This window comes from Myotis lucifugus, unplaced genomic scaffold (assembly GCF_000147115.1).
Source record: "Myotis lucifugus unplaced genomic scaffold, Myoluc2.0 scaffold_598, whole genome shotgun sequence".
Classification (NCBI taxonomy): domain Eukaryota; kingdom Metazoa; phylum Chordata; class Mammalia; order Chiroptera; family Vespertilionidae; genus Myotis; species Myotis lucifugus.
The window spans coordinates 339,325-366,454 of record NW_005871646.1 but is presented as its reverse complement, the minus strand read 5'-3'; the positions used below and the strand labels follow the sequence as shown (position 1 = coordinate 366,454).

Sequence of the window (27,130 nt, the reverse complement as noted above, 5' to 3'; positions counted from 1 at the left end):
ATGTGTCCTCCATCCGTGGGAGGTAAGTTTCATGAGGACAGGGCCTGTCTCATGTACTCTGTCTTGGCCCCAGAGCCGAGAGCCCTACCTTCAGTTGGTTCTTAAAACATTTGCCTTAAATAAAGTAAAGCAATAAAGTAAAGGAACATAACATTTAATTTACTGTAATGTTATGAAGTCTTACATAACATAAAACTTCTAAATCTTTTCTTGAGCTGGAAAGCAGATTACTATAGAGCTGCAGTCAATATGTGGACCCGGGGCTGAACCTCAGTTCCCACCACTGGGACGTGCAGGCTTGTATTACAAGGCCTCAGAGACTGACTTTTGCTTTGGGGTTTCAAGTCACATTGTTCAGCCATATGAAGGAAAAGAACCCCTCTCCATTTCCACAAGGCAGCATTGACAAAGGAATTTCAGAATGATTCTTAAGTTTTCTTGTCTGGATCTCTTGGAACTTGAAAAATTGTTAAGTGCACAGATTCAAGCCAGGTAAGGGAAAATGGTAACTTCCCTTCCCATTGGAAATGGAACAATAACTCAGGAATGAATGAAGCATGTGAGGGTATCCTAAATAGGTTAACACTTGAGATTGCAGTTCCAAAATATCGGCAGTTGTGTGGTGACTAATGTGCCCAGAGGTTGATCTTCTTGCTGATGCCACAGGAATTTGATTCCCTGAATTGCAGCAGAAAGCAGAACCAGGGGCAAAATTGACTCACGGCACAAGATGAGAGCCAGACAGCCAATGTTCCTTTGCTATATTCTGAAGTAATTAACTTCTCCCTTTTTGCTAGAATCCTGAGCATATAATACATCCAGGGGTGTGGCCAGGCTCCCACCTGTACAGAAACTACTTAGGAGAAGTCATTGCATGCAGAGGTAGTGGGTGGCATTGGCATTGCTGAGGTGTTCTGTTGTCTATTTATTTTTCATATTTCTGTACTTCCGTTCTTTATTAAGATGTATGCCAGCATTAGTCTCGGGTGTCATTATGCTGGGCAGCTCAAAATAACATCAAAAAGGCCAGGGCTAGGGGGCAGCTAGACCTGGGGCCAGGGATCCTGACTTCTCTCTGGTTGCACTCATGGTTATGGAGGTTCCAGCCATTGCACCTGCATTCCAGTCAGCAGGAGAGATGAAGGAGTGAAGAAGGTCAAGCCCCTTTTTATACAGCTGTTTCCTAGAGGTTGTACTTCTGTTGACGCCCTGGGACAAGAACTTGGGCACATGACCACATCTAGCTGCAAGGATGGCTATTTGCCCAGCAGAAAGGTGAGAGTTCTACCACTAAGGAGGAAGAGAAGCGATAACAGGAGAAACTGGCAGTTTTGCCACAGTGACTCAAGTCTGAGGGCAGTGCTGAGCTGGAGGCTAAGTGGCTGCTTTCTCGCCTGATTAAGGTGCTCAGAGGATCCACCCTCAGGTCTGGCCTATGTGCTTTTTGGAGCACGGGCTTCAGTCACATTTCATGTTACAGTTGCAGGTTCCTAAAGCTTCTGGAATTCTTACAATATCGTCATGTTACTGGTGGGTATACCAAGAACAGTATTAGAGCACGTCGGCTGTGGAGCCGACTGCCCGAGTTGAATTCCAGCGCTTACCTCTGCTTGCTCTGTGCCTTGGATGGGTTTCTGGATTCCTCTGCGCCCCGGAAGGCTGATGGTAAAGGCCCATCCTTCGGAGGCTGCTGGGGAATTAGTGAACTGAGCGCTCAAAGTAGCACCTGGCCCTTAGGACAGCTCCCATTGTCACTAGTTGTTTTCCTAATACATACTATGTGGATGGAAAGGCTAGAAGAACTAGGCAGCCACCCCTTTCTGCTCCACTGAAGTGTTTTCCCGTCCCAGAACTCCCAGCAGGGGTCACAGATCCTAGGGTTAGGAAGGCTAATGGGTATTACTTTTGTATTACAGATAACTTCTCTCCAGAGAATGTAAACGACACGGCCAGAGAAACATGCTTAAACTGGTTTTTCAAGATCGCTTCCATCAGGGAGCTCATTCCAAGATTGTATCCTTCTTTGATGATTTTAAAGAGGTGGAAAGCGTTGCACCATGAATAGAGGCCCTGACATCGTGGTGAGAAGTTGGCCCCGTGTGGTGGCCGCCTGAGCGCAGGCCAGCCACACATTCTAGAGAAGCCTTGGGACCCTGGCTTTCCTCTAGCAGTTTTCTGGTTTTTCCTTTGAATATGGTGCAGTGCACCGGGCTTTTTTTCCTAAGAGGGACACCACCACATCAGTTCTTTCAATTTAAATGGTTTGTTTTCAAGTGTTTTCTCCGGTTCCAAGAATTTGAAAGGGTCAAGCATCTCCGCACAAATGCCAGTATTGAGAACAGAGAATTGGGCTGATACACAGACTGAATCTTAGTTATCTGACATTCAAGTTTTCTCTGTAAATCTTGATTGGAAATGCTCAAAACCTGTTTGAATTTCAGCGTGCAACCATGAATCAGCATGTAACATTTTCCAAATTTTGTTTTAAATAGGTATGAAACCTTGAAAACCAAATACAGAAGCCACAAGCCACTAGCTCACTTAATTCTCTGATTGTTGAGAGCCACTGTGGCTCCCTCTACTGAAGACACACCTAGTTCTGCTCATAAATAGTTATTTCTCCCTGCGGGGAGCATGCTGTCTGTAAATGTCTTTCTTAACCAAATGCTTTTGTAGTTATGTGGAAGCATCCATCCTGAAGTGTAACAAGTTCCTCTCCAAAATGTAAGGCTCTTCCTAAATGTCCAGAACCACAACATTTCCAAAGAATCAGCTCCCCCCTCCCCATGGCAATGTAATAGTCGCTGTTCTTATTTGGTTACTTAGTGGCAAATCTTCCTTGCATTTTCTTATTTTATCCAAATGAAAACTGAATGGAATAGAGATACCATTTAATCCTCGTTTTACTGATAAATGAGCTCAAGCTGGCAGAGGTGGTTGAGTAGCTCACTTGCCCTCAGCTCAGCTGGAGATGAGTCCTGGTTGGCCGTTGCGGTCAATGTGGCTCTGAGCACATTGTGTGGCGTCTGCCCTCAGCTCCCTCCTCTGTGAGCAGGGTCTGGGCAGCGGTACAAGCTGCGTGCACCACAGAGCAGCATGGCAGGTGGTGCCTCCACGCCCTGCTATCTAGGTGGGCGGTGAAGACCACGTCAGAAGCCAGAGCCTTTGCCCTTGAGCTCCAGGGCAGTCACAGAGCCGCTGGGAAACCTGGAGTCCTGTTGGGTAGCATGTAGGTAGTAAACTCCCCGATGCCATGGCCGACTCGGGGCTCCACAGAGGTGGGCTTAGAATCTAGTTTACCAGCCGTGCTTGACGGGATATAGGGTTGTCTGGGGACAACACTGGTGTGGAAGGAGCAGTCATTTTGCTTCACCAGTTGGTGCAAGGTAGTGTCCTAGGCAGGGGGAGTCAGTCCCCTGTTGCAGGAGAAGTAAATACTGCACAGTTCCCATGCTGGGGGCTGCTGATGCCAGCCGGGGCACGGGGGTCAGGTGCTGGGAGGGAGCAGGGTCCCAGACAGACAGTCAGTGCCAGAGGAATATACAGGAGTGGATGAAAGGAGGGTTATAGTTGTGAGTATGCAAAATGAGATTATTGTTTTATTATTACTTCTTCATTATTGTATTATTTATTTGTATTACAATTGTAAACCTCATTTTGCCCATCCCTGTAGATAATGGTGAGAATATGGAGATCAGGGGTACCCATCCACAGAAAATAATTGGAGGACAAAAGCTGATAAAATAGTAAAATAAATGTGACCTCAGCAGGAAAAAAGTGAAGGTTAGACTCCTGAACTTGGAGATGGTAAAGATGAAGGAAACCATTCAATGAATGAATGAATCATGAGTGAGAGGAAGACTGTTGGTGCAGAGCCTTAGAAAACTCTGACAACTTGACCTTGGTTTGTTTCTAAAACCTGACTTCCTCCCCCTGAATTTGGGGAGTTTGGCTTTGTCTGTCTGTTAAAAGTGAAAGCCCAGGGAGCTCTCCTGTGGGGTGTAATGCTGCCTTCTTTTGCTCTGACAGGGGTATCTCAGAATGTCTGCCCCGCCTGACCTGCATGATTCGAGGGATCGGAGATCCGCTGGTGTCGGTGTACGCCAGGGCCTATCTGTGCCGGGTAGGCCCTCATGGCTGCGCTCCCAAAGGTGGCAGCCTCCCGTCTCCTTCATTGTTGGCATGGGCTTCTATTTTCTTTTTTTTCCAGTCATCATTTATCCCCCCTCTACCCTCTTCCACCTCCACCCACCCCCTCACCCCCACAGTCACAACAATTGACTTGTTCCTGTCCATGAGTTCCTTCACTGTTTTTCTTTTTTTTTTTTTTTTTTGCTCAGTCCCTCCCTGCACCCTCCACCAAGACCCCTCCCCCCTCCCCACCAGGGCTGTCTGCCTGCTCTATCCTCTATGAGCCTGTCTCTATTTTGCTTGTTAGTTCAGTTTGTTCATTAGATTCCACATATGAGTGAGGTCATGTGGTACTTGTCCTTCGCTCTCACTTATTTCACTTAGCATAGTGCTCTCCAGGTGCATCCATGCTATTGCAGAGGGTAAGATTTCCTTCTTTTATACAGCCAAGGAGTATTCCATGATGTAAATGTCTCACAGCTTTTTTTATCCTCTCATCTTCTGATGGGCACTTGGGCTGTGTCTGAATCTTGGCTGCTGTCTGCTGTAAATTATGCTGCAGTGACCACAGGGTGCATACTAGTATTCTTTTGAACTAGTGTTTTGGGTTCTTCAGATGAATTCCCAGAAGTGGAATTGCTGGGTCATAAGTCAGTTCCATTTTTAATGTTTTGAGGAAACTCCATACTGCTTTCCACAGTGGCTGCACCAGTCTGCATTCCCACCACAGTGCACGAGGGCTCCCTTTTCTCCACGTCCTGGCCAACACTTGTTTGTTGCTTTGTTGATGGAAGCCATTCTGACAGATGTGAGGTGATGTCTCATTGTGGTTTTAATTTGCATCTCTCTGATGATAGTGACATGGAGCATCTTTTCATATATCCATTGGCCATCTGTATGTCCTCTTCGGAGAAGTGTCTATTCATGTCCTTGACCCATTTTTTAATTGGATTGTTTTTTCTTTTTGCTGTTGGGTTTTATAAGTTCTTTATAAATTTTGGATACTTTTTTTTTTCTTTTAATTTGGAAATATTGGGGGGCCAGGCGGGTAAGTCCAACTCAAGGGGAAGGACTTCCACTGGTGCTCAGGCCTCACCAAGCTTTTATTGATCTGGGATACAACCATAGCATAGTCCTTAGGCAGGCAATTTCCAGTAACACACAGACTAGCCCAGCCGTGGGCAAACTACGGCCCCGGATCCGGCCCGTTTGAAATGAATAAAACTTAAAAAAAAAAAGACCGTACCCTTTTATGTAATGATGTTTACTTTGAATTTATATTAGTTCACACAAACACTCCATCCATGCTTTTGTTCCGGCCCTCTGGTCCAGTTTAAGAACCCATTGTGGCCCTCCAGTCAAAAAGTTTGCCCACCCCTGGACTAGCCTATCAGCAGGCAATTTCCAGTAATAGGCAGATTATCTTATCAATAAGGATTTACATGACTATCTGGTGGGGGAGTTGCTTCAGCTACCATTGTCTGGACTAACTGGGTGCACAGCTCTGACCATTGCTAGGGCTTCAAGGGTCACCAGCCATCCGGGTTCTCTGTCTATACTTCTCTGCCAGTGAAGACAATAGGCGGTTTCCCACACTGACTACCTGCTATAAACTGCTTTTAAAAAGATTTTCATTTCAGACCATCCTTTCTGGTTACTTTAGGTCTCTGACTTTGAAAGGCTGACATGCAGGCCTTCAATGAGCTTGTTAAGTTAGCATGTGTCCCCTTTTCATGCACACATTCCCTTTGAGACATAAATCAACCCAATGGAAGTATTGAGGAGCCAACTTTTTGTAGGATGATGAGGTGCCCTGGTACTGGGAAGGCTCAGGCTTAGTGTTTTTTTTCATAAATAATGGAACACTGGGGATGGAGAAAGACTGTAACCTTAGATGACCGTTAAGGCCAGTTTTTTTTTCTTTCTAAAGTGGAAGTAACGTAAATGGAAGGCAGTCAATTTTTATGGGCCTCTATTAAGTATAACAAGCAATTTCAAAGAGGAAAGGAGAGGGAAACAGTGCAACATGAATGATGATCTAGAATCCTGGGTCAGCTGTCTACTGCATGCCCCTGCCTGAGGATGGAGACCGCAACCCTGGCATGTGCACCAACCTGGAATGGAACCCTGACCTCCCAGTTCCTAGGACTATGCTCAATAACTGAGCCACACTGGCCTGGCACAATAGATTAGTTTTAATTTATAAGTTATTATGCTTCGCGTTTTGTTTTATTATATCCTGTGTTTAGCATTATATTTGGTTATACTTTAGTGGTTCTCAACCTTCCTAATGTCACGACCCTTTAATACAGTTCCTCATGTTGTGGTGACCCCCAACCATAAAATTATTTTTGTTGCTACTTCATAACTGTAATTTTGCTACTGTTATGAATCGTAATGTAAATATATGATATAAAGGATGTATTTTCATTGTTACAAAGTGAACATAATTAAAGCATAGTGATTAATCACAAAAACAATATGTAATTATATATGTGCTTTCCGATGGTCTTAGGCGTCCCCCGTGAAAGGGTCATTCAAACCCAAAAGGGGTCTCAACCCACTGGTTGAGATCCGCTGTTATAGATTAAGGGCAAAAATACACCTTCAGTAATATTAATAGCTGTGATACAAATATGTAGGCTTGAAAGAGGCCTATTATTATTAATTACTACTACTGTTAGCAGTAACATTCATTTGAAAGGCCACACCAGTGTCTTCGGATGGCTGTCTATTTATGATGTTTGGGCTGTTCATTTTTGAAAATTCTGATTTCTATTGTAGAGGAGGGAAGTGTCAGAGACAGGCACAGATGTCCATTCATGGTTAGGCACCTGATGATATCAGGTACCTTCCAACACTGTGGGAGAAAAATTTTAATTAATCTATTTTTCAACAGATAAATATATTGATAGTAAGTTGTGATCTTTGAAGTCTTTGTGTTCTGGGCATACATTGTCAAATGAATGTTATTAATTTAGTAGTCCCTATAATTTCATAAATGGGCCATTGATCATAATGTAGAATGTCTCCTTTTACTTTTCCTTCCAAAACAAATTTCTGGGGAATGTAAAACTCTTTACGTGCTGACCTCACTAAAAGGCAGTGCTTCCACATGGGTCAGCTAACTCTGAGCAGTTATCCTCATTCCTATTATATGTACACAGTCCAGGATTAGAGCTTTCACTAGAGCAAAATTATCTGCAGAGTAGTTTCTTTGGGGCCCAAAGGTAGACATGAAATAACTTTTTTTCTATCCCTTTACTTTCATGTGGTGTCTTTTGAGATATGAAATGGGTCTCATTTACACAGCATAAGTATGGGTATAGATCTCATATCCATTCAGCTACCCTGTGTTTTCTGGTTGATGCAGTTAACCCACTTATAACTGATTATTGATAGGTATGTAGTTATTAGCATTTTAAAATTCATTAATACAGTCCTAGCTGGGGCAGGCCTGCTCTGACCTGCTCCAGTTGCTTCCACAACTCTGGACATTGAAAACTATGTATGTGCGGACTTCACTAAAAGTCAGCACCTCCAAATGGGTCAGGCTAACTCTGAGCACGGTTGTTCTCATGCCTATTACATGTACACAGGGCTCTCACTAGAGCAACATTCTGTGCAGAGTAGTTTCTTTGTGGCCCAAAGGTAGAGATAAAATAACTTTTTTCCAACCCTTTACTTTCATGATGTGTCTTTTGATCTGAAGTTGGGCTCATGTAGACAGCATATGTTAAGTGTCTTGTTCTCTTATCCATTCAGCTACCCTGTGTCTTCTGGTTGAAGCAGTTAACCCATTTATATTGTGAGTGAATATTCATAGGTATATAGTTATTGGCATTTTGTTTCTTTTTAAAAAAATTTTTTTTCTTTTTTGAGGGGAGGGACCCAGGCTTGGCGCTGAGCTCACTCCCCTTCTCTCCTCCCGCCCCCCCCCCCCCCGCCGCCCGGGTCTAGTTATTGGCATTTTCAAGTTAATTAGTACAATCATTGTAGGGAACTTTAACTTCCCATTCACATCAATGGATAGATAGCCCAGAAAAATCAATAAGGAAAATGTGGTCTTAAATGACACAGTAGAAAAGATGAATTTCATATGTAAAGCTGTGATTATCAACCAGAGTGTCACACAGGCAAACTTGTGTGCTGCAAGATTTTTTTAAAAAAGCAACACTTGGCTATTTAGTCAATAGCACAGACTATATAACCTGTAGATTGTTGAATAAAATAAGTGATAACAGCCAACACAGTAATAGACGTTTGGTGTGCATGAATCAAAACCATACTTTTTTGTAATATTGGCAAAATATATATTTTGTGGACCACTGGATTTCAGTAATTAGTTCATGTGTGCCATGAGATTAAAAAAAAGGAAATCTCTGATTTAGAGCTTTTCACCCCAAAGTAGAATATAAATTCTGGACAAACTGAAGACAGAATTCCCTCTAACCCAAGGGACAATGTCTGCTTCATCTATTTTCCTAATGGTCATGGGAAAACAAGAAGATCTTACGTGTATTTTGTATCAATACACCTCCTGAACATTCCTCACTACAGTAACAGAATATGGAACTATTGCCTAGATGGGACTGAATTCTTTGAATGATCTGGATCCCATAATATGTCCTGTAACAGAACAAATTCATAAAGCCCCCGGTCAAGATGAGTCCCAATCACAAAATATCAGGAGATACATATACAAATGAATGTGCGATGGGCATGTCACAAAGTAGAAGAGTATTAAACATCTTGTTTCTGTAAAGATTTTGTTAGTCCTTTTGGTGGTACATGCATAGGAACAAGTTAGACAACCTGGAGGAAATGGACAAGTTCCTAGAAAAATACAACACCCCAAAACTCAATCAGGAAGAATCTAAAAATCTCAATAGGCCAATAACTATGGAAGAAATTGAAGCAGTCATCAAAAAGCTTCCAGCAAACAAAAGCCCAGGACCAGACGGCTTCACAGGGGAGTTTTACCAAACATTCAAGGAAGAACTAAAACCTATCCTCCTCAGACTACTACAAAAAAATCCAAGAGGAAGGAACACTTCCAAGTTCATTCTATGAAGCCAGCATCACCCTCATACCAAAACCAGGTAAAGACAACACAATGAAAGAGAATTACAGGCCAATATCCCTCATGAACATAGATGCCAAAATCCTCAACAACATCTTAGCAAATCGGATCCAGCAGTACATCAGAAAGATCATACACCATGACCAAGTAGGATTTATTCCAGGGATGCAAGGATGGTACAATATCCGAAAATCAATAAACGTGATACATCACATAAACAACTTTAAAGAAAAAAACCACATAGTCATATCAATTGATGCAGAAAAAGCATTTGACAAAATCCAACACCCATTTTTGATAAAAACTCTCAGCAAGGTGGGAATAGAAGTATCATACCTCAACATAATAAAAGCCATATATGACAAACCCACAACCAACATCATACTCAATGGACAACAACATCATTTCCCCTAAGAACAGGAACAAGACAGGGATGCCCCCTCTCACCACTCCTGTTCGATATAATACTGGAAGTATTAGCCATTGCGATTAGACAAGAAGAAGAAATAAAAGGCATCCAAATTGGAAAAGAGGAAGTAAAACTGTCCTTATTTGCAGATGACATGATATTATACATACAAAACCCTAAAGACTCCATCAAAAAGCTACTAGACTTAATACATGAATTTGGCAATGTAGCAGGATACAAAATTAACCCCAAGAAATCTGAGGCATTTCTATACACCAATAGTGAACTTTCAGAAAGAGAGATTAGAAAAACAATCCCATTTACCATCGCACCAAAAAAATTAAGATACCTAGGAATAAACTTAACTAAAGAGGTTAAAGACCTCTACTCAGAAAACTACAGGACGCTGAAAAAAGAGATAGAGGAAGACATAAACAGATGGAAGAACATACCATGTTCTTGGATTGGTAGAATCAACATCATTAAAATGTCCATACTACCCAAAGCAATCTATAAATTCAACGCACTTCCCATTAAAATACCAATGGCCTTCTTCAAAGATCTAGAACGAACTCTCCAAAAATTCATCTGGAATAAAAAAAGACCCCGAATAGCTGCAGCGATCCTGAGAAAGAACAAAGTAGGTGGGATCTCAATACCAGATATCAAGCTGTATTACAAAGCCACTGTTCTCAAAACTGCCTGATACTGGCACAAGAACAGATATATCGATCAATGGAATAGAATAGAGAGCCCAGAAATCGGCCCAAACCAATATGCTCAATTAATATTTGACAAAGGAGGCAAGAACATACAGTGGAGTCAAGATAGTCTCTTCAATAAATGGTGTTGGGAAAATTGGACAGATACATGCAAGAAAATGAAACTAGACCACCAACTTACACATACACAAAAATAAACTTAAAATGGATAAAGGACTTAAATGTACAACGGGAAACCCTAAAAATACTAGAAGAATCCAAAGGCAACAAAATCTCAGACATATGCTGAAACAATTTCTTCACTGATACAGCTCCTAGGGCATTGGAAACTAAAGAGAAAATAAACAAATGGGACTACATCAAAATAAAAAGCTTCTGCACAGCAAAAAAAAAAAAAAAAACCAACAAAACAATAAGAAAGCCCACTGGGTGGGAAAACATATTTGCCAATGTTATATCTGATAAGGGCCTAATCTCCAAAATTTATAGGGAACTCATACAACTCAACAAAAGGAAGATAAACAATCCAATCAAAAAAATGGGCAAAGGACCTAAATAGACACCTTTCAAAAGAGGACATTCAGAAAGCCAAGAGACATATGAAAACATGCTCAAAGTCACTAATCATCGGAGAGATGCAAATCAAAACAACAATGAGGTACCATCTCACACCTGTCAGACTGGCTATCATCAACAAATCCACAAATGACAAGTGCTGGCGAGGATGTGGAGAAAAAGGAACAGTTGTGCACTGCTGATGGGAATGCAGACTGGTGCAGCCACTATGGAAGACAGTATGGAGTTTCCTCAAAAAACTAAAAATGGAACTCCAATTTGACCCTGTGATCTCACTTCTAGGAATATATCCCAAGAAACCAGAAACACCAATCAGAAAGAATATATGCACCCCTATGTTCATAGCACCACAATTCACCATAGCTAAGATCTGGAAACAGCCTAAGTGCCCATCAGTAGATGAATGGATTAGAAAACTGTGGTACATCTACACGATGGAATACTATGCTGCTGTAAAAAAGAAGGACCTCTTACCATTTGCAACAGCATAGATGGAACTGGAGAGCATTATGCTAAGTGAAATAAGCCAGTCAATAAAGGAAAAACACCACATGACCTCACTCACTCATGGATAATAAAGACCATTGTAAACTTACGAGCAAAAATAGATACAGAGGCAGAGCTGCCTCGAACAGACTGTCAAACTACAACGGGAAAGCCGGGGAGGGTTGAGGGCGGGAGGGGGTTTGGGTAAGAGATTAACCGAAGGACTTGTATGCATGCATATAAGCATAACCAATGGACATAAGACACTGGGGGGTAGGGGAGGCCGGGGGATTGTTTAGGGCGGAAGAAAAGGAGACATATGTAATACTCTTTGTAATACTTTAAGCAATAAAACAATTTTAAAAAAAGAATTCTTACAGTTTGCAGGTGGCAAAAACCCAGTTCATACTACTTTAAGCAAAAAGAGAGATTGGTCTGAAGAGCCTCGGGATAGCGTAGGCGTGACTAGGTCCAGGGCCTTAGAGCATTGCCAAGATTCATGCTCTCAGTCTCCCTCTCCCTCTGTTCTGCTTTCCTCTGGACTGACTATTCCGAGGCTGCTCTTTCCACACGGTGACCCATAACAGCTTCAGGCTTTCATCGTTCAACCTAGGAACCCCTATAGAACGGAGTCCCTTTTCCCGCTAGTTCTAGTGAGTCTCCTGGCTGATTCGCAGTGAATCACCTTGGGTCACTTGTCCATTTGTGGACCAGTCACTGGCCATGGATGGAAGATGCTCACAGCCTAGCCCAGGTCCAGTGCTCCTCCCTGGAACTCAGGGTGCCTGGGTCCTGCTCTGCCCCAAACTCCTGATCTGAAAGTGTGATTTCCCACAGACAACAACATTGAGAAAGAGTGCCAGGCAGACAGGGCAGCGGGTGGAAATCATGAGCAACTGCCTGTGTTCCTCCAGGTAGAAATCTTTCAGACCCATTTGGCTGATGGGAAGGGAAAACAAAGCGGCAAAGCAGAGAGTGGGCGTGGCAGGAGGGAAGCTCAGTCCTTTATTTTAGGAAAGTGTGATTAACACCTCTTCTAAGTCAAGGCCCTTTCAGCCCATGCCACTGCTTGTCCACTGGGCCTGTTTGCTGTCACGGGACAGATAATTATTTTCTAAGATATATTTAAGTGGAAGGGAAGACAGTAGAATCAAAATATAGTAGAACTGCCCATAGAGCTGCCCTTGGAATTTAACACCCAGTGAGTTGCATAATCCTCCTCGGAATTCCTCACAGCCATCTAGAAATCCTCACTACTGGGGATTGAGGAGGAGAGTAGCAAAAATCTGTCCCTGTTGGAAAAAACCAGGCCCCAGAAAAGCAACTTTCCTTGCGAAGTTGATTTTGTGCTAAAGCCAGCGAGTATCTGAGGTCTGTTTGAGCAGCATAAAGGGATATTGCGATGCTTCACTTTGTATTAATCACATGAGCTCCCTCCATAGCTCAGATTATACACTTCCACTCAACCCCAGGCCTCTGGCCACCTTCTCTCTGATAGCAAATTCTTTCAGCTGGAAATGCTAGTCTTCTTTTAACAATGAACATAGGAACCAATGGATGATAGCAAGGAATGAATTCATATATTTTAAGAATACAACAGTGAAGTCCCAGCTGACTCTCTTGCACACCATAATCCATGTGTGTTTATCACCTTTCAGAGAGGAAGAGAAAATTGTACCCACAACCTTGAAGTACACTCCTCCTTAGTGCTGTATTGATTTGTTCTCCTGCTTATCTGTTCAGAAATACATTCATTACATCTGGGAAACGGCAAAGATGATTACTGCAAATATTGTCCCTTATTTATTAAAAAGAGCTCTGTGAGCCCTAGCCGGTTTGGCTCAATGGATAGAGCATCAGCCTGTGAACTTGAGGGGTCCCAGGTTTGATTCCAGTCAAGGGTACATGCCTGGGTACATGTGGGCTTGATCCCCAGTAGGGGGTGTTCCGGAGGCAGCCAATCAGTGATTCCCTCTCATAATTGATGTTTCTTTCTCCCTCTCCCTTCCTCTCTGAAATCAATAAAAATATATTTAAAAAAAATAAAAGAGCTTCTGTGGCTTTTTAATGAAAACGGTATATGTTTATTTGAATAAGAAAACAGGTAAAAAAGAATAAAAATCAACTTTTTGGGCTTCTCTCTGCCTATATATAATAATATCTGTGTGTATATTTTTTATTTACAAAAATGACACCATACTGTGGATATTATTTCCGGCCTATTTTACCACAGTCAGGGTCCTTTCATTTTGTTTGCTTGCAGGTGGGAATGGAAGTAGCCCCACATCTGAAAGAAAGTCTAAATAAGAACTTTTTTGACTTCCTCCTCACATTCAAACAGGTAGGAGAACACCGTCAGAACAGCTAATTGATGTAGCAATTGCTCTGCCAAGCTGAGGTTGCTTAACACTCTTTAGATGTGTAAACCCTGGAAATCACACTGGCCTCCAGCACAGGCCATTGGAACGTGTTGGTGGCACTGACCAGGCAGAGAGAGCTGATGCGCATTGTTGACAGGAGGCATCTCCAGTGGATCAGATTTTCTCTCTAATACCTGCGGCTCCTGCTTTGTGCAGCGCACATTTCCAGAGCAGCTCAGCTTAGCGACATGGAAAGCTTTGCTTGTTTTTCTAGTTTTTAAAAAAAGCCCTGGAAAACCAGGCCATTTCTGTCAGGGTCACCCACATACTCACAGGTGTGCACAGTCGTGAGTTACATGCTCTCTGTTTCTAATGCTACTTTCCCTCCTGTCTAAGTGTGTGTTTTGTCTCCTGTAGATTCATGGGGATACAGTACAGAACCATCTGGCAGTCCAAGGGGTGGAGCTCTCATCCTACCTCCCCTTGTACTCACCCGCCATGGACTGGATCTTCCAGTGCATTTCCTACCGTGCCCCCGAGGTAAGTGCCATGCGTGTCGGTGTGAAGGTCACGTCGAGGGGCAGTGCGGGGCTCCTCTCTCCTCTGTTCTGTGAAATGACCTCTGCATCCGTTTATCCCGTAGGGTAAATAGGGCTCTTTCATTGTAGAGGGCTCACCACTGTGGCTGGTCAGTACTCAGCACTTTTCCTAATTGTCTTGTTATAACTCAGATGGGTGTGTGGAAGCTCAGAGAGGCCAGTACTTACAGGTGGTCACACAGCTGAAAAGTGGTGTGACTGCACATAAATCCATGGAAAAAGTTTATTCTGTGGTGGGAAGGGAAAAAGGGGCCTTTTCTACAGAACAAGGATACATAGTACAAATCAAAACTCAAGTATACCTGCCTTTTCCCAGAAACTGCAAACCACATTGGCAGCCCTAAAGAAAAAGGACGTAACTTTTGACTAAGTAATCCCACTCTAAAGAATATCGCATAGAAATGATTAGACAAGTACACAATCCACACACGGGCATGCATATGTGTATGTTTGGTCATGCTAGTTCAACATTGAAGACAAGTACCAGAGGGAACTGGTTAACACATGGTTGACACATAGTATATGTGTTATCAGAGAAAATGTGTCTTGCCTCCCCGTGGTTATTGCTGGGGGTAGAGTCCTTGCAATATCCCAAGAAAAGGAATTTTCTGAGACTCGTACAGGAGGATGCGATATAGTAGAAAGCTTTATTTTTATGGAAGTACACCCCTGGGTATTCAGAGTCCCATTTCCCCTAGTCCAGTCCTAGAAGAAGTGTCGCTGGGATTTTAGAGCTAAATCAGAGCCAGCGTCCCGGGTTTCCTCTCCATGTTGGAGCCGGGTACAGTTCGGCACCAGGCTAGTTGCAGTCCATCAGTCCTTTGTGTGTGAAGGTCTGCATGGCCGTGGGCCACGTGGGAGAATACCAGGAAGCTAAGCAGGACCATGAGCCAAGCGTGCCAACAGGAGCCAAGAGAGTGAAGTTCTTTGTTCAGGGATTAGTGTCCTAGATCTTCCCGCGCTTGCATGGCCTTTCCCATCTGGCCAGTGGCTTCTGCTCCAGGTGTGACTGACAGGCAAGTACCGTCCCTATGTCATCCACTTTTTTGGGCATGCGTCTGTCTGCTCTTTGTTGGATCCCTGCCCATGTTTTATAGGGAACATGCCTAGAATGTGTGGTCTTTCCTTTGCTGCTTTTGTTATTAATTACTAGCTAATTACAAGGGTATCATTTCCCCCTTAGAGAGAATGAACCTCTTTGTAATCTTACAAAGGATAAGTAGACAAAGATCTTTATCTTTTTGTGGCTGTTCCCTGTTTTTAAGGGGCGTAGTCCTGCCAATCCCAAGGCTCAGAGGCTCTCCCCATCTGACAGAGGAGGGACAGCAAAAGGGGAAGGAGCTGCCTGCAGGGAAGAGGGGTTTTGCAAAGACCAGGTCCCTGGGAGGTGACATGGGCGGTGTCCCGGAGAATGCTGCGTTGGACAAGCTGGCATCCTTGTATTCAATAAATGACAAGTTTGACCTGAAGGTTAAACGGCATCATTCAAAAGTGAGGAGACTTAAGCAACTACAGGTCATGTGAGAGGTAAAAACCCATGTGATAAAGGGAAAGGCTAACTTTCAGTGTCTCCCATTAGGTTAGGAAGGCAGGTGGGTCCCACCAGTCTGAGGCCCTCTTGTCCACCATACTTAAATTAAATGAAGGGAAATAGTCTAAGGTTTCCCCGTGAGAAACGGGGCCTTTCTGTCAATCATGTGGGCAGAAAAGGGAAAGGAATTTCAAGTGAAATACATACTTTATTGACCATCTATACTTTATTGACTCAACTATTGAGTCTTATATTTCAGGAGACAGTGATACCGATGACTTCTATAGTGAGGCCTGTATTGTGTGAGCAAGTACTTAGGTAGACAAGGGCAGAAGCATACATTCTATGAAAAAGAAGGAAACAGAATACTAATGTACAGAGCAGGTCATAAGCCAGTGGAGAAGACTTTCAGATGCAAGGCCCCTGATGGAATGAAAGTGACGATGAATCCGGTGGGATGCTATGGATCCTTTAAAATGGTGGCGACTCACACGGAAGATTGGTCTTTCTTGGCTTAAGGGTATTCACAGTACAGTGCTGAATGAATACAGGAGACTGTATACACTGCTGTGTGTGTCCTGAGTGCAGCGTGGCCTAGTGTCCAGATGTGGGCTCTGGAGCTTGGGTGCTGGGCCTGAACCTCAGCTGTTTACAACCGTCCAGGTAAAGCAGAGGCCAAGCCACCTGTCTCTAACCACCCTGAGCCTTTCTCTCCATCTGGAACAAGGGAGCAGAAGAATTCCGCTTCTAATCTGGTGCATGGGTGAAATCAGCCAGCCATTTGAGTGCTTAGGGGAGCACCCATGTGTAGGGTTTGAATGTTTGTCCTGTTGTCAAGACTGGAACATAGTTTCTGTATTCCCCGGAGTGAGCTGGGAAGGAGAGATGTCAGATATCACTGGAAGATGAGATTTTACATCATTTTTCTTGGCCTGTGTTTTCTAACTTTTCAGCAAGTATAATGCATTTTTTATATTTTTATTTTTCCAAATTCAAAAGTATGAGGAGAAATAGGGACATCTTGTATTTCAGGTGGGTTTATTACTATAAAATAAATTGGTTTTTAATCAAGCCAGTATAAACAGAGGTTATTTGAAAGTTGCAGGCCATTCTCTGTAGTCAAGCATAGTGTCAGTAACCACATGCTGGCCAGGCTTCTGGGCAGAGGTGCCATGAACTTGAATGTGGACAGGCCCACCTACCTTTCAGCTAAATGCCTGAAACCCATGGACAGACTGACATGTTTGGAAGTGAGGACACTTATTCTCCCCCCTTATTTTAATGAAAAGCAAAATCAGATTTAAAATAGGTCTGAGAAACAGCAGCTGTGTGTGAAGCCTCCCCCCACCAGCCAGAGGAGCCACCACAGCGGTGAACAGCACCCACCATAGGAGCTGCTGCCAACTGAGGAGTAGCTGCTACCACAGCCGCCCGAGGAGCAACCACAGCCCGAGGAGCCACTGCCACCCGGGGAGCAGCCACTGAACGTCTCAACATCTAGATATGTCAGTGAGATCAAACATGGGTAGACAAAGAAACCCCCAAAGGAAAGAAAAGGAGGACTCGCCAGAAAAGCAGCTAAATGAAACCAAGGCATGCAGCATGACAGAAAAAGAATTCAGATTAAGGGTCCTAGAATGCATAAACCAGATGGAGGAGAAAATCAACAACTTATGCAAGAAGCAAGAAGAAACAGATGAAAAAATCAATAAATTATGTAAGAACCAAGAATAAATGAAGAGTGATATAGATGCAATAAAAAACACCATTGAAAGTTTCAACAGTAGACTAGGAGAAGCAGAGGACCAAATTAGCGAATTAGAAGAGATGGGAACAAAACACACCCAAACTGAACAGCAATTGGAGAAAAAAATTACAAGACAGGAGGAGAGACTAAGGGAGCTATGGGACAACATGAAACGAAACAACATACGAATAATAGGGGTGCCAGAACAACAGAAAGAGGAACAAGACTTAGAAAACCTATATGAAGAAATAATGTCAGAAAACTTCCCTGAGGTGGGGAAGAAAAAATTCACAAAAGCAGAGAGTCCCAAACAAGGTGAACCCGAAAAGACCCACAGCAAGACACATCATAATTACCATGGTAAATGTTCAGGACAAAGAGAGAATCTTAAAGGCTGCAAGAGAGACGGAAAGTTACATTCAAGGGATCTCCCATTAGATTATGAAATGATTTCACAACAGAAACACATCAGGCCAGAAAAGAATGGACGGAAATTTACAAAGTGATGCAAAGCAAAGGACTGAATCCAAGAATACTCTATCCAGCAAGGCTATCATTCAAAATTGAAGGGGAAATAAGCTTCACAGACAAAAAAAGGCTAAGGGAGTTTATCACCACCAAGCCAGCAATGCAAGAAATGCTAAAGGGACTGGTGTAAAAAGAAGAAATAAAAAGCTCAGAAAGAAAACAGCCACACAAAAAAAGAAATGGCTACAAACAAGTACCTTTCAGTAATAACTTTAAACGTAAACGGACTAAATGCTCCCACCAAAAGACATCGAGTTGCTGAATGGATAAAAAAACATGACCCATACATTTGCTGTCTACAAGAGACCCACCTTATTAGAAGGTACTCACACGGACTGAAAGTGAAGGGATGGAAAAATATCTTTCAGGCAAATGGAAAGGAAAAGAAAGCTGGGGTAGCAATACTTATATCAGACAAAATAGACCTCAAAGTGAAGGCCATAACAAGAGATAAGGAAGGCCACTTCATAATACTAAAGGGATCAATACAAGAAGATATAACCCTGATAAACATATATGCACCTAATGCAGGAGCACCCAAATACATAAAAAAAAAAAAAAAACTCCTGGAAGATATCAAAGGAGAGATCGACAATAATACAATCATAGTAGGGGACTTTAATACACCACTGACATCACTGGATAAATCCTCTAGACAAACAATCAGCAAAGAAACAGCAATCCTAAATGACTCAGTAGATCAGATGGACTTAATTGACATCTTCAGAACACTTCAGCCCAAAGCCACAGAATATACATTCCACTCAAGTGCTCATGGGACAGATTCAAAAATAGACCACATATTGGGTCACAAACAAAGTCTCCCCAAATTCAAGAAGATTGAAATCATACCAAGCATCTTCTCAGACCACGATGGCATAATATTGGAAATAAACTACCATAAAAACAACCCAAAATACTCAAACACTTGGAAGCTGAATAGCATGTTATAAAATATTGATTGGGTTACCAATGAGATCAAAGAAGAAATTAAAAACATCCTGGAAACTAATGACAATGAAAACACAACAATCCAAAACCTATGGGACACAATGAAAGCAGTCCTGAGAGGGAAGTTTATAGCTCTACAGGCCTATCTCAAAAAACAAGAAAAAATGGTAGTAAGTCATCTAACTCTACATCTCAAAGAATTAGAAAGAGAGCAACAAGAAAACCCCAGAATGAGCAGAGGGAAGGAGATTATAAAGATTAGAGCAGAAATAAATGACATAGAGACCAAAAAAAACAAAAAAAAACAAAAAACAAACAAAAAAAACAATACAGAAAATCAACGAAATCAAGAGCTGGTTCTTTGAAAGGATAAACAAGATTGACGAACCTCTAGCCAGGCTCACCAAGAAGCAAAGAGAGAGGACCCAAATAACAAAATCAGAAATGATAGAGGTGAAATAACAACAGACCCCACAGAAATACAAATGATTGTTAAAAAATACTATGGACAGCTCTACTCCAACAAACTAGACAACCTGGAGGAAATGGACAAATTCCTAGAAAAATACAACATTCCAAAACTCAATCAGGAAGAATCTAAAAATCTCAGTAGGCCAATAACTATGGAAGAAATTGAAGCAGTCATCAAAAAGCTTCCAGCAAACAAAAGCCCAGGACCAGACGGCTTCACAGGGGAGTTTTACCAAACATTCAAGGAAGAACTAAAACCTATCCTCCTCAGACTACTACAAAAAAATCCAAGAGGAAGGAACACTTCCAAGCTCATTCTATGAAGCCAGCATCACCCTCATACCAAAACCAGGTAAAGACAACACAATGAAAGAGAATTACAGGCCACTATCCCTCATGAACATAGATGCCAAAATCCTCAACAACATCTTAGCAAATCGAATCCAGCAGTACATCAGAAAGATCATACACCATGACCAAGTAGGATTTATCCCAGGGATGCAAGGATGGTACAATATCCGAAAATCAATAAACGTGATACATCACATAAACAACTTTAAAGAAAAAAACCACATAGTGATATCAATTGATACAGAAAAAGCATTTGACAAAATCCAACACCCATTTTTGATAAAAACTCTCAGCAAGGTGGGAATAGAAGTATCATACCTCAACATAATATAAGCCATATATGACAAGCGCACAGCCAACATCATACTCAATGCACAAAAACTAACACCATTTCCCCTAAGAACAGGAACAAGACAGGGATGCCCACTCTCACCACTCCTGTTCAACAGAGTACTGGAAGTATTAGCCATTGGGATTAGACAAGAAGAAGAAATAAAAGGCATCCAAATTGGAAAAGAGGAAGTAAAACTGTCCTTATTTGCAGATGACATGACAGTATACATACAAAACCCTAAAGACTCAAATCAAAAAACTACTAGACTTAATACATGAATTTGGCAATGTAGCAGAATACAAAATTAATGCCAAGAAATCTGTGGCATTTCTATACACCAATAGTGAACTTACAGAAAGAGAGACTAAAAAAACAATCCTATTTACCATCGAACCAAAAAAATTAAGCTACCTAGGAATAAACTTAACTAAAGAGGTAAAAGACCTCTCTACTCAGAAAACTACAGGACGTTGAAAAAAAGAGATAGAGGAAGACATAAAGAGATGGAAGAACATACCATGTTCATGGATTGGTAGAATCAACATCATTAAAATGTCCATACTACCCGAAGCAATCATAAATTCAACGCACTTCCCATTAAAATACCAACAGCATATTTTACAGGCCTGGAATGAACTCTCCAAAAATTCATCTGGAATAAAAAAAGACCCCGGGGGAGAAACCAAGATGGCGGCATAGGTTAACGCTGGAGTTTGCTGCCTCGAACAACCACTTAAAAAATACAACTAAAAGATGGAACGGACATCATCCAGAACCACAGGAAGACTGGCTGAGTGGAAGTTCTACAACTAGGAGGAACCGAGAATCAGAGGAGGCGCAGTGCTGAAATAAAATACTAAGGTGCGGAGTGCGCGCAGCGCGGGCTGGTGGCTGAGGGCGCGGTTGTCTGTTTCAATCCGGAGGGAGCCTCAGACTCTGAGCTCCAGATCCGGGCGAGTCTCTAGGGACCCAGACTCAAACGGGAGAAGCGGGACTGTCTGGCTTCGGTCCCTCCGAGGTTTGCAGCGGTTGGTGGGACAGAGAGGCAGAGACCCTGGGGACGGACTGAGAGCAGCCATAACTGCTCCCTCCTCCGCCCTGTTGATCCCATGGGACCGGCCCTGCCCAAGCCCTGCACAGAGCCATTTGCCGGATAGCCTCAGGCAAAGGCTAGATTAGCACCTCCCTAGAGGACAGAAGTTCTCCCACTCCAAACACAGCTGATTCTCACAGCCAGTTGGCCTGGAGGTCAAGTAGTAATTACCTACAACAATCAAGGCTTGACCACAACAAGACTGCTCACAGAGACCACAAGGGGGTGCACCAAGAGTGTCTACCTCAGGTAATTGGGACACTTAACACGGAAAGCCACTCTATTGACACAGGGAAGCATAAAAAAATGCCAAGACAAAGAAACAGGCCACAAAGGACAGAACCGGAGGAAAGCAGGCTATTGGATATAGAATTCAAAACCACACTTTTGAGGTCTCTCAAGAGGCTTCTAGAGTCTGTCGATAAACTTGATGAGATGTACAGGAAATCTAATGAGACCCTCGATGGTGTGATAAAGGACCAACTAGAAAGTAAGCATACACTGACTGAAATAAAGAATATTATACAGACTCCCAACAGCAGACCAGAGGAGCGCAAGAATCAAGTCAAAGATTTGAAATGCGAGGAAGCAAAAAACACCCAACCGGAAAAGCAAAATGAAAAAAGAATCCGAAAGTGTGAAGATAGTGTAAGGAGCCTCTGGGACAGCTACAAGCGTACCAATATCAGAATTATAGGGGTGCCAGAAGATGAGAGAGAGCAAGATATTGAAAACCTATTTGAAGAAATAATGGGAGAAAACTTCCCCTACTTGGTGAAAGAAATAGATTTACAAGTCCAGGAAGCGCAGAGAACCCCAAACAAAAGGAATCCAAAGAGGACCACACCAAGACACATCATCATTAAAATGCCAAGAGCAAAAGACAAAGAGAGAATCTTAAAAGCAGCAAGAGAAAGAAACTCAGTTACCTACAAGGGAGTACCCATACGACTGTTAGCTGATTTCTCAACAGAAACTTTGCAGGCCAGAAGGGAGTGGCAAGAAATATTCAAAGTGATGAATACCAAGAACCTACAACCAAGAGTACTTTATCCAGCAAAGCTATCATTCAGAATTGAAGGTCAGATAAAGAGCTTCACAGATAAGGAAAAGCTAAAGGAGTTCATCACCACCAAACCAGTATTATATGAAATGCTGAAAGGTATCATTTAAGAAGAGGAAGAAGAAGAAAAAGGTAAAGATACAAATTATGAACAACAAATACGCATCTATCAACAAGTGAATCTAAGAATCAAGTGAATAAATAATCTGATGAACAGAATGAACTGTTGATTATAAGAGAATCAGGGACATAGAAAGGGAATGGACTGACTATGCTTGGGGGGGAAAGGGGTGTGGGAGATGCGGGAAGAGACTGGACAAAAATCATGCACCTATGGATGAGGACAGTGGGTGGGGAGTGAGGGCGGAGGGTGGGGTGGGAACTGGGAGGAGGGGAGTTATGGGGGGAAAAAAGAGGAACAAATGTAATAATCTGAACAATAAAGATTTAATTATTAAAAAAAACCAAAAGACCCCGAATAGCTTCAGCAATCCTAAGAAAGAACAAAGTAGGTGGGATCTCAATACCAGATATCAAGCTGTATTACAAAGCCACTGTTCTCCAAACTGCCTGGTATTGGCACAAGAACAGACATATAGATCAATGGAATAGAATAGCCCAGAAATCGGCCCAAACCGACATGCTCAATTAATATTTGACAAAGGAGGCAAGAACATACAGTGGAGTCAAGATAGTCTCTTCAATAAATGGTGTTGGGAAAATTGGACAGATACATGCAAGAAAATGAAACTAGACCACCAACTTACACCATACACAAAAATAAACTTAAAATGGATAAAGGACTTAAATGTACGACGGGAAACCATAAAAATACTAGAAGAATCCAAAGGCAACAAAATCTCAGACATATGCTGAAGCAATTTCTTCACTGATACAGCTCCTATGGCACTTGAAACTAAAGAGAAAATGAACAAACGGGACTACATCAAAATAAAAAGCTTCTGCACAGCAAAAGAATACATCAACAAAATAAGAAAGCCCACTACGTGGGAAAACATATTTGCCAACGTCATATCTGATAAGGGCCTAATCTCCAAAATTTATAGGGAACTCTTACAACTTAACAAAAGGAAGATAAACAATCCAATCAAAAAATGGGCAAAGGATCTAAATAGACACCTTTCAAAAGAGGACATTCAGAAATCCAAGAGACATATGAAAACATGCTCAAAGTCACTAATCATCGGAGAGATGCAAATCAAAACAACAATGAGGTACCATCTCACAGCTGTCAGAATGGCTATCATCAACAAATCCACAAACGACAAGTGCTGGCGAGGATGTGGAGAAAAAGGAACAGTTGTGCACTGCTGATGGGAATGCAGACTGGTGCAGCCACTATGGAAGACAGTATGGAGTTTCCTCAAAAAACTAAAAATGGAACTCCCATTTGACCCTGTGTTCTCACTTCTAGGAATATATCCCAAGAAACCAGAAACACCAATCAGAAAGAATATATGCACCCATATGTTCATAGCACCACAATTCACCATAGCTAAGATCTGGAAACAGCCTAAGTGCCCATCAGTAGATGAATGGATTAGAAAACTGTGGTACATCTACACGATGGAATACTATGCTGCTGTAAAAAAGAAGGACCTCTTACCATTTGCAACGGCATGGATGGAACTGGAGAGCATTATGCTAAGTGAAACAAGCCAGTCAATAAAGGAAAAACGCCACATGACCTCACTCACTCATGGATAATAAAGACCATTATAAACTTACGAGCAAAAATAGATACAGAGGCAGAGCTGCCTCGAACAGACTGTCAAACTACAACGGGAAAGCCGGGGAGGGTTGAGGGGCGGGAGGGGGTTTGGGTAAGAGATCAACCGAAGGACTTGTATGCATGCATATAAGCATAACCAATGGACATAAGACACTGGGGGGTAAGGGAGGCCAGGAGATTGTCAAGGGCGGGGGAAAAAGGAGACATATGTAATACTCTTTGTAATACTTTAAGCAATAAAACAATTTAAAAAAATAAAAATTAAATGCTCATGTCATAGGGTGTTCTTTTATTTTATATTGATAAACTTTGATATCTTGAGGCAGTTAAATTAGGAATGTGAGGTGTCTTATAAAAAAAATTAATCATTTCGAAACGCAGAAGAACGGATGTCAGTGTAGTGGGCGGTATGGAAAATGTGTGTGGCGGTATGATGCCTAGAAGCTTGGTGACAGTGCCTGGGGTGTGTCCGCAGAGAAGTTAGAGCTGTGTGTGTCTTAATAGGTCCCGCCTCCAATGTAGGGGGTGGTCAAGTTTGGCTGCAGTATTTGGTTATATACAAGACAGACCAGGGAAACCCAGCAGAAAGGAGAGCCATGTAGATGAGAGGAAGGAGCGACGCCTTCAGTTACGATATCTAACATCCACAATTTCACATTGAAATTGAAATACAAAATACCTTCCCCCCAAACATCAGAGTGATTTAAAAAGGCTTTCTTGTTTGAGGACAGACTTCTCTTCCTCTTACAATTAAAATTATAGTAAGTTAAATAGGATTATGCTTCCCATTTAAGGCACATTCTACACATGTTGAATAAAAGTAGTGAAAGTGGGCATCCTTGTCCTGTTCTTGATCTTAAGAAAAGCGTTTTTAGCTTTGATCCTTGAGTCAGATGTGGATTGTGGTTTGTTATAGTACCCTTTGTTATGTTGAGGCATGTTGCTTCTGTTCCTACTGTGCTGAGAGTTTTTATTACAAATGGGTGCTGGATTTTGTCAAATGTTTTTTCTGCATCTATTGTCCTTCATTTTATTTATGTGATGTATCACATTCATTGATTTGTGAATACTATACCGCCTTGCATCTCTGCGGTAAGCCCCACTTGGTCATGGCATATGATCTTTTTAATGTATTTTATGGATTTGACTTGCTAATATTTTGTTGAGGGTTTCTGCATCTATGTTCATCAGGAACATTGGCCAATAATTTTCTTTTTTTGTAATGTCTTTAGCTGGTTTGTTATCAGGGTAATGCTGGCCTTGTAAAGTATGTTTGGGAGTCTTCCTTTCTCTTTAAATTTTTGAAATAGTTAGAGACCAATAGGTATGAACTCTTTGAATGTTTGGTTAAATTCACCTATGAAGCCATCAGGTCCAGGACTTCTTTGTTGGGAGGTTTTTTTTATTACTGCTTCAATTTTGTTTGTTGTTATCAGTCTGTTCAGGTATTCTATTTCTTCTTGATTCAGTCTTAGAAGATTGCATGTTTCTAATAATTTATCTATTTATTCCAGGTTGTCTGATTGGTTGACATATATTCATAGTATTTCCTGATATTCCTTTGATATTCATTTGTCACCTCTGTTTCATTTCTGATTTTATTTATTTGGGTCCTCTTCTTTTTTTTCTGGATGATTCTGGCTAAAGGTTTGTCAGTCTTGTTTATTTTTTCAGAGAACCAGCTCTTGGTTTCATTGATCTTTTCTGTTATTTTCTTTAGACTCCAGATCATTGATTTTCACTCTGATCTTGATATTTTCCCTTCTACTCACTTTGGACTTTGTTTGTTTTTCCTTTTCTGGTTCCTTTACTCATAAGGTTAGAGAGTTTATTTGGGATTTTTCTTGTTTCTTGAAGTAGGCCTGTATCACTATGAATTTCTCGCCTAGAATTGCTTTGTCTGTGTCTCATAGATTTGGGGCTGTTGTGTTTTCATTTACATGTGACTCAGGGTATCTTTTGATATCCTCTGTGATCTCCTTGTTAAACCCATTCATTGTTTAGTAACATCTTATTTAGCCCCATGTGTTTGTGTGTTTTCCAATTTTCTTTTTGTAATTGATTTCTAGTTTCATACTACTGTGATCAAAGAAGATGCTTGAAATGATTTTCAGTTTTATTAAATTAACTGATACTTGTTTTGTGGCCTGACATGTGGTCTGTCCTTGAAAATGTTTCTGTAGACTTGAATGTATATACTTAGGGATGAAATGTTCTGTCAGTATCAATTAAGTTCATCCACTCTAAAGTGTCATTTAAGGCCCACTGTTTCCTTGTTGATTTTCTATCTGTATGATCTATCCATTGATGTCAAAGGAATGCTAAAGTCCTCTCTGTGACTGTATTACTGTGGATGTCTCCCTTTATATAACTAGTGCTCCTATGGTGGATATGTAGATGTTTACAAGAATTATATCCTCTTCTGGGATTGATCCCTTTATCATTGTGAAATGCCCTTCTTTGTCTCCTGTTATAGCCTTTGTTTTAAGTCTAGTTTGTCAGATAGAAGTATTGCTACCCCACCTTTTTCAAGATTTTTATTTCACTGAAATATCTTTTCCATCCCTTTACTTTCATTCTGTCTATTGATATGAAGTGAGTCTCATGTAGGCAGTATATGGCATGGGTCTTGTTTTTTTTTAATATATTTTACTGATTTTTTACAGAGAGGAAGGGAGAGGGATAGACAGTTAGAAACTCAATGAAAGAGAAACATCGATCAGCTGCCTCCTGCACACCCCCTACTGGGGATGTGCCTGCAATCAAGGTACATGCCCTTGACTGGAATCAAACTGGGACCCTTTAGTCCGCAGGCCGACGCTTTACCCACTGAGCCAAACCAGTTAGGGCTGGGTCTTGGTTTTTTTTATCCATTGAGCCACCCTTTATCTTTTTCAAAAAAATATCTTTATTGTGAAAATAACACAGATGCCCCCCCATTT

General features: G+C 41.8%; 1 protein-coding gene across 2 annotated transcripts in view; it reads left to right on the top strand.

Moving 5' to 3' along the window:
* Window positions 1-27,130, top strand: part of VPS35L (VPS35 endosomal protein sorting factor like) — a 161,077-nt gene that overhangs the window by 63,790 nt on the left and 70,157 nt on the right. For both annotated transcript variants that reach the window (XM_014446990.2, XM_006104719.3), the window contains 5 exons: window positions 1,917-2,013; window positions 2,677-2,724; window positions 4,030-4,123; window positions 13,671-13,748; window positions 14,185-14,307. In XM_014446990.2, coding sequence (XP_014302476.1) covers window positions 1,917-2,013; window positions 2,677-2,724; window positions 4,030-4,123; window positions 13,671-13,748; window positions 14,185-14,307 — 440 coding nt within the window. The remainder of the gene's footprint in view (window positions 1-1,916; window positions 2,014-2,676; window positions 2,725-4,029; window positions 4,124-13,670; window positions 13,749-14,184; window positions 14,308-27,130) is intronic.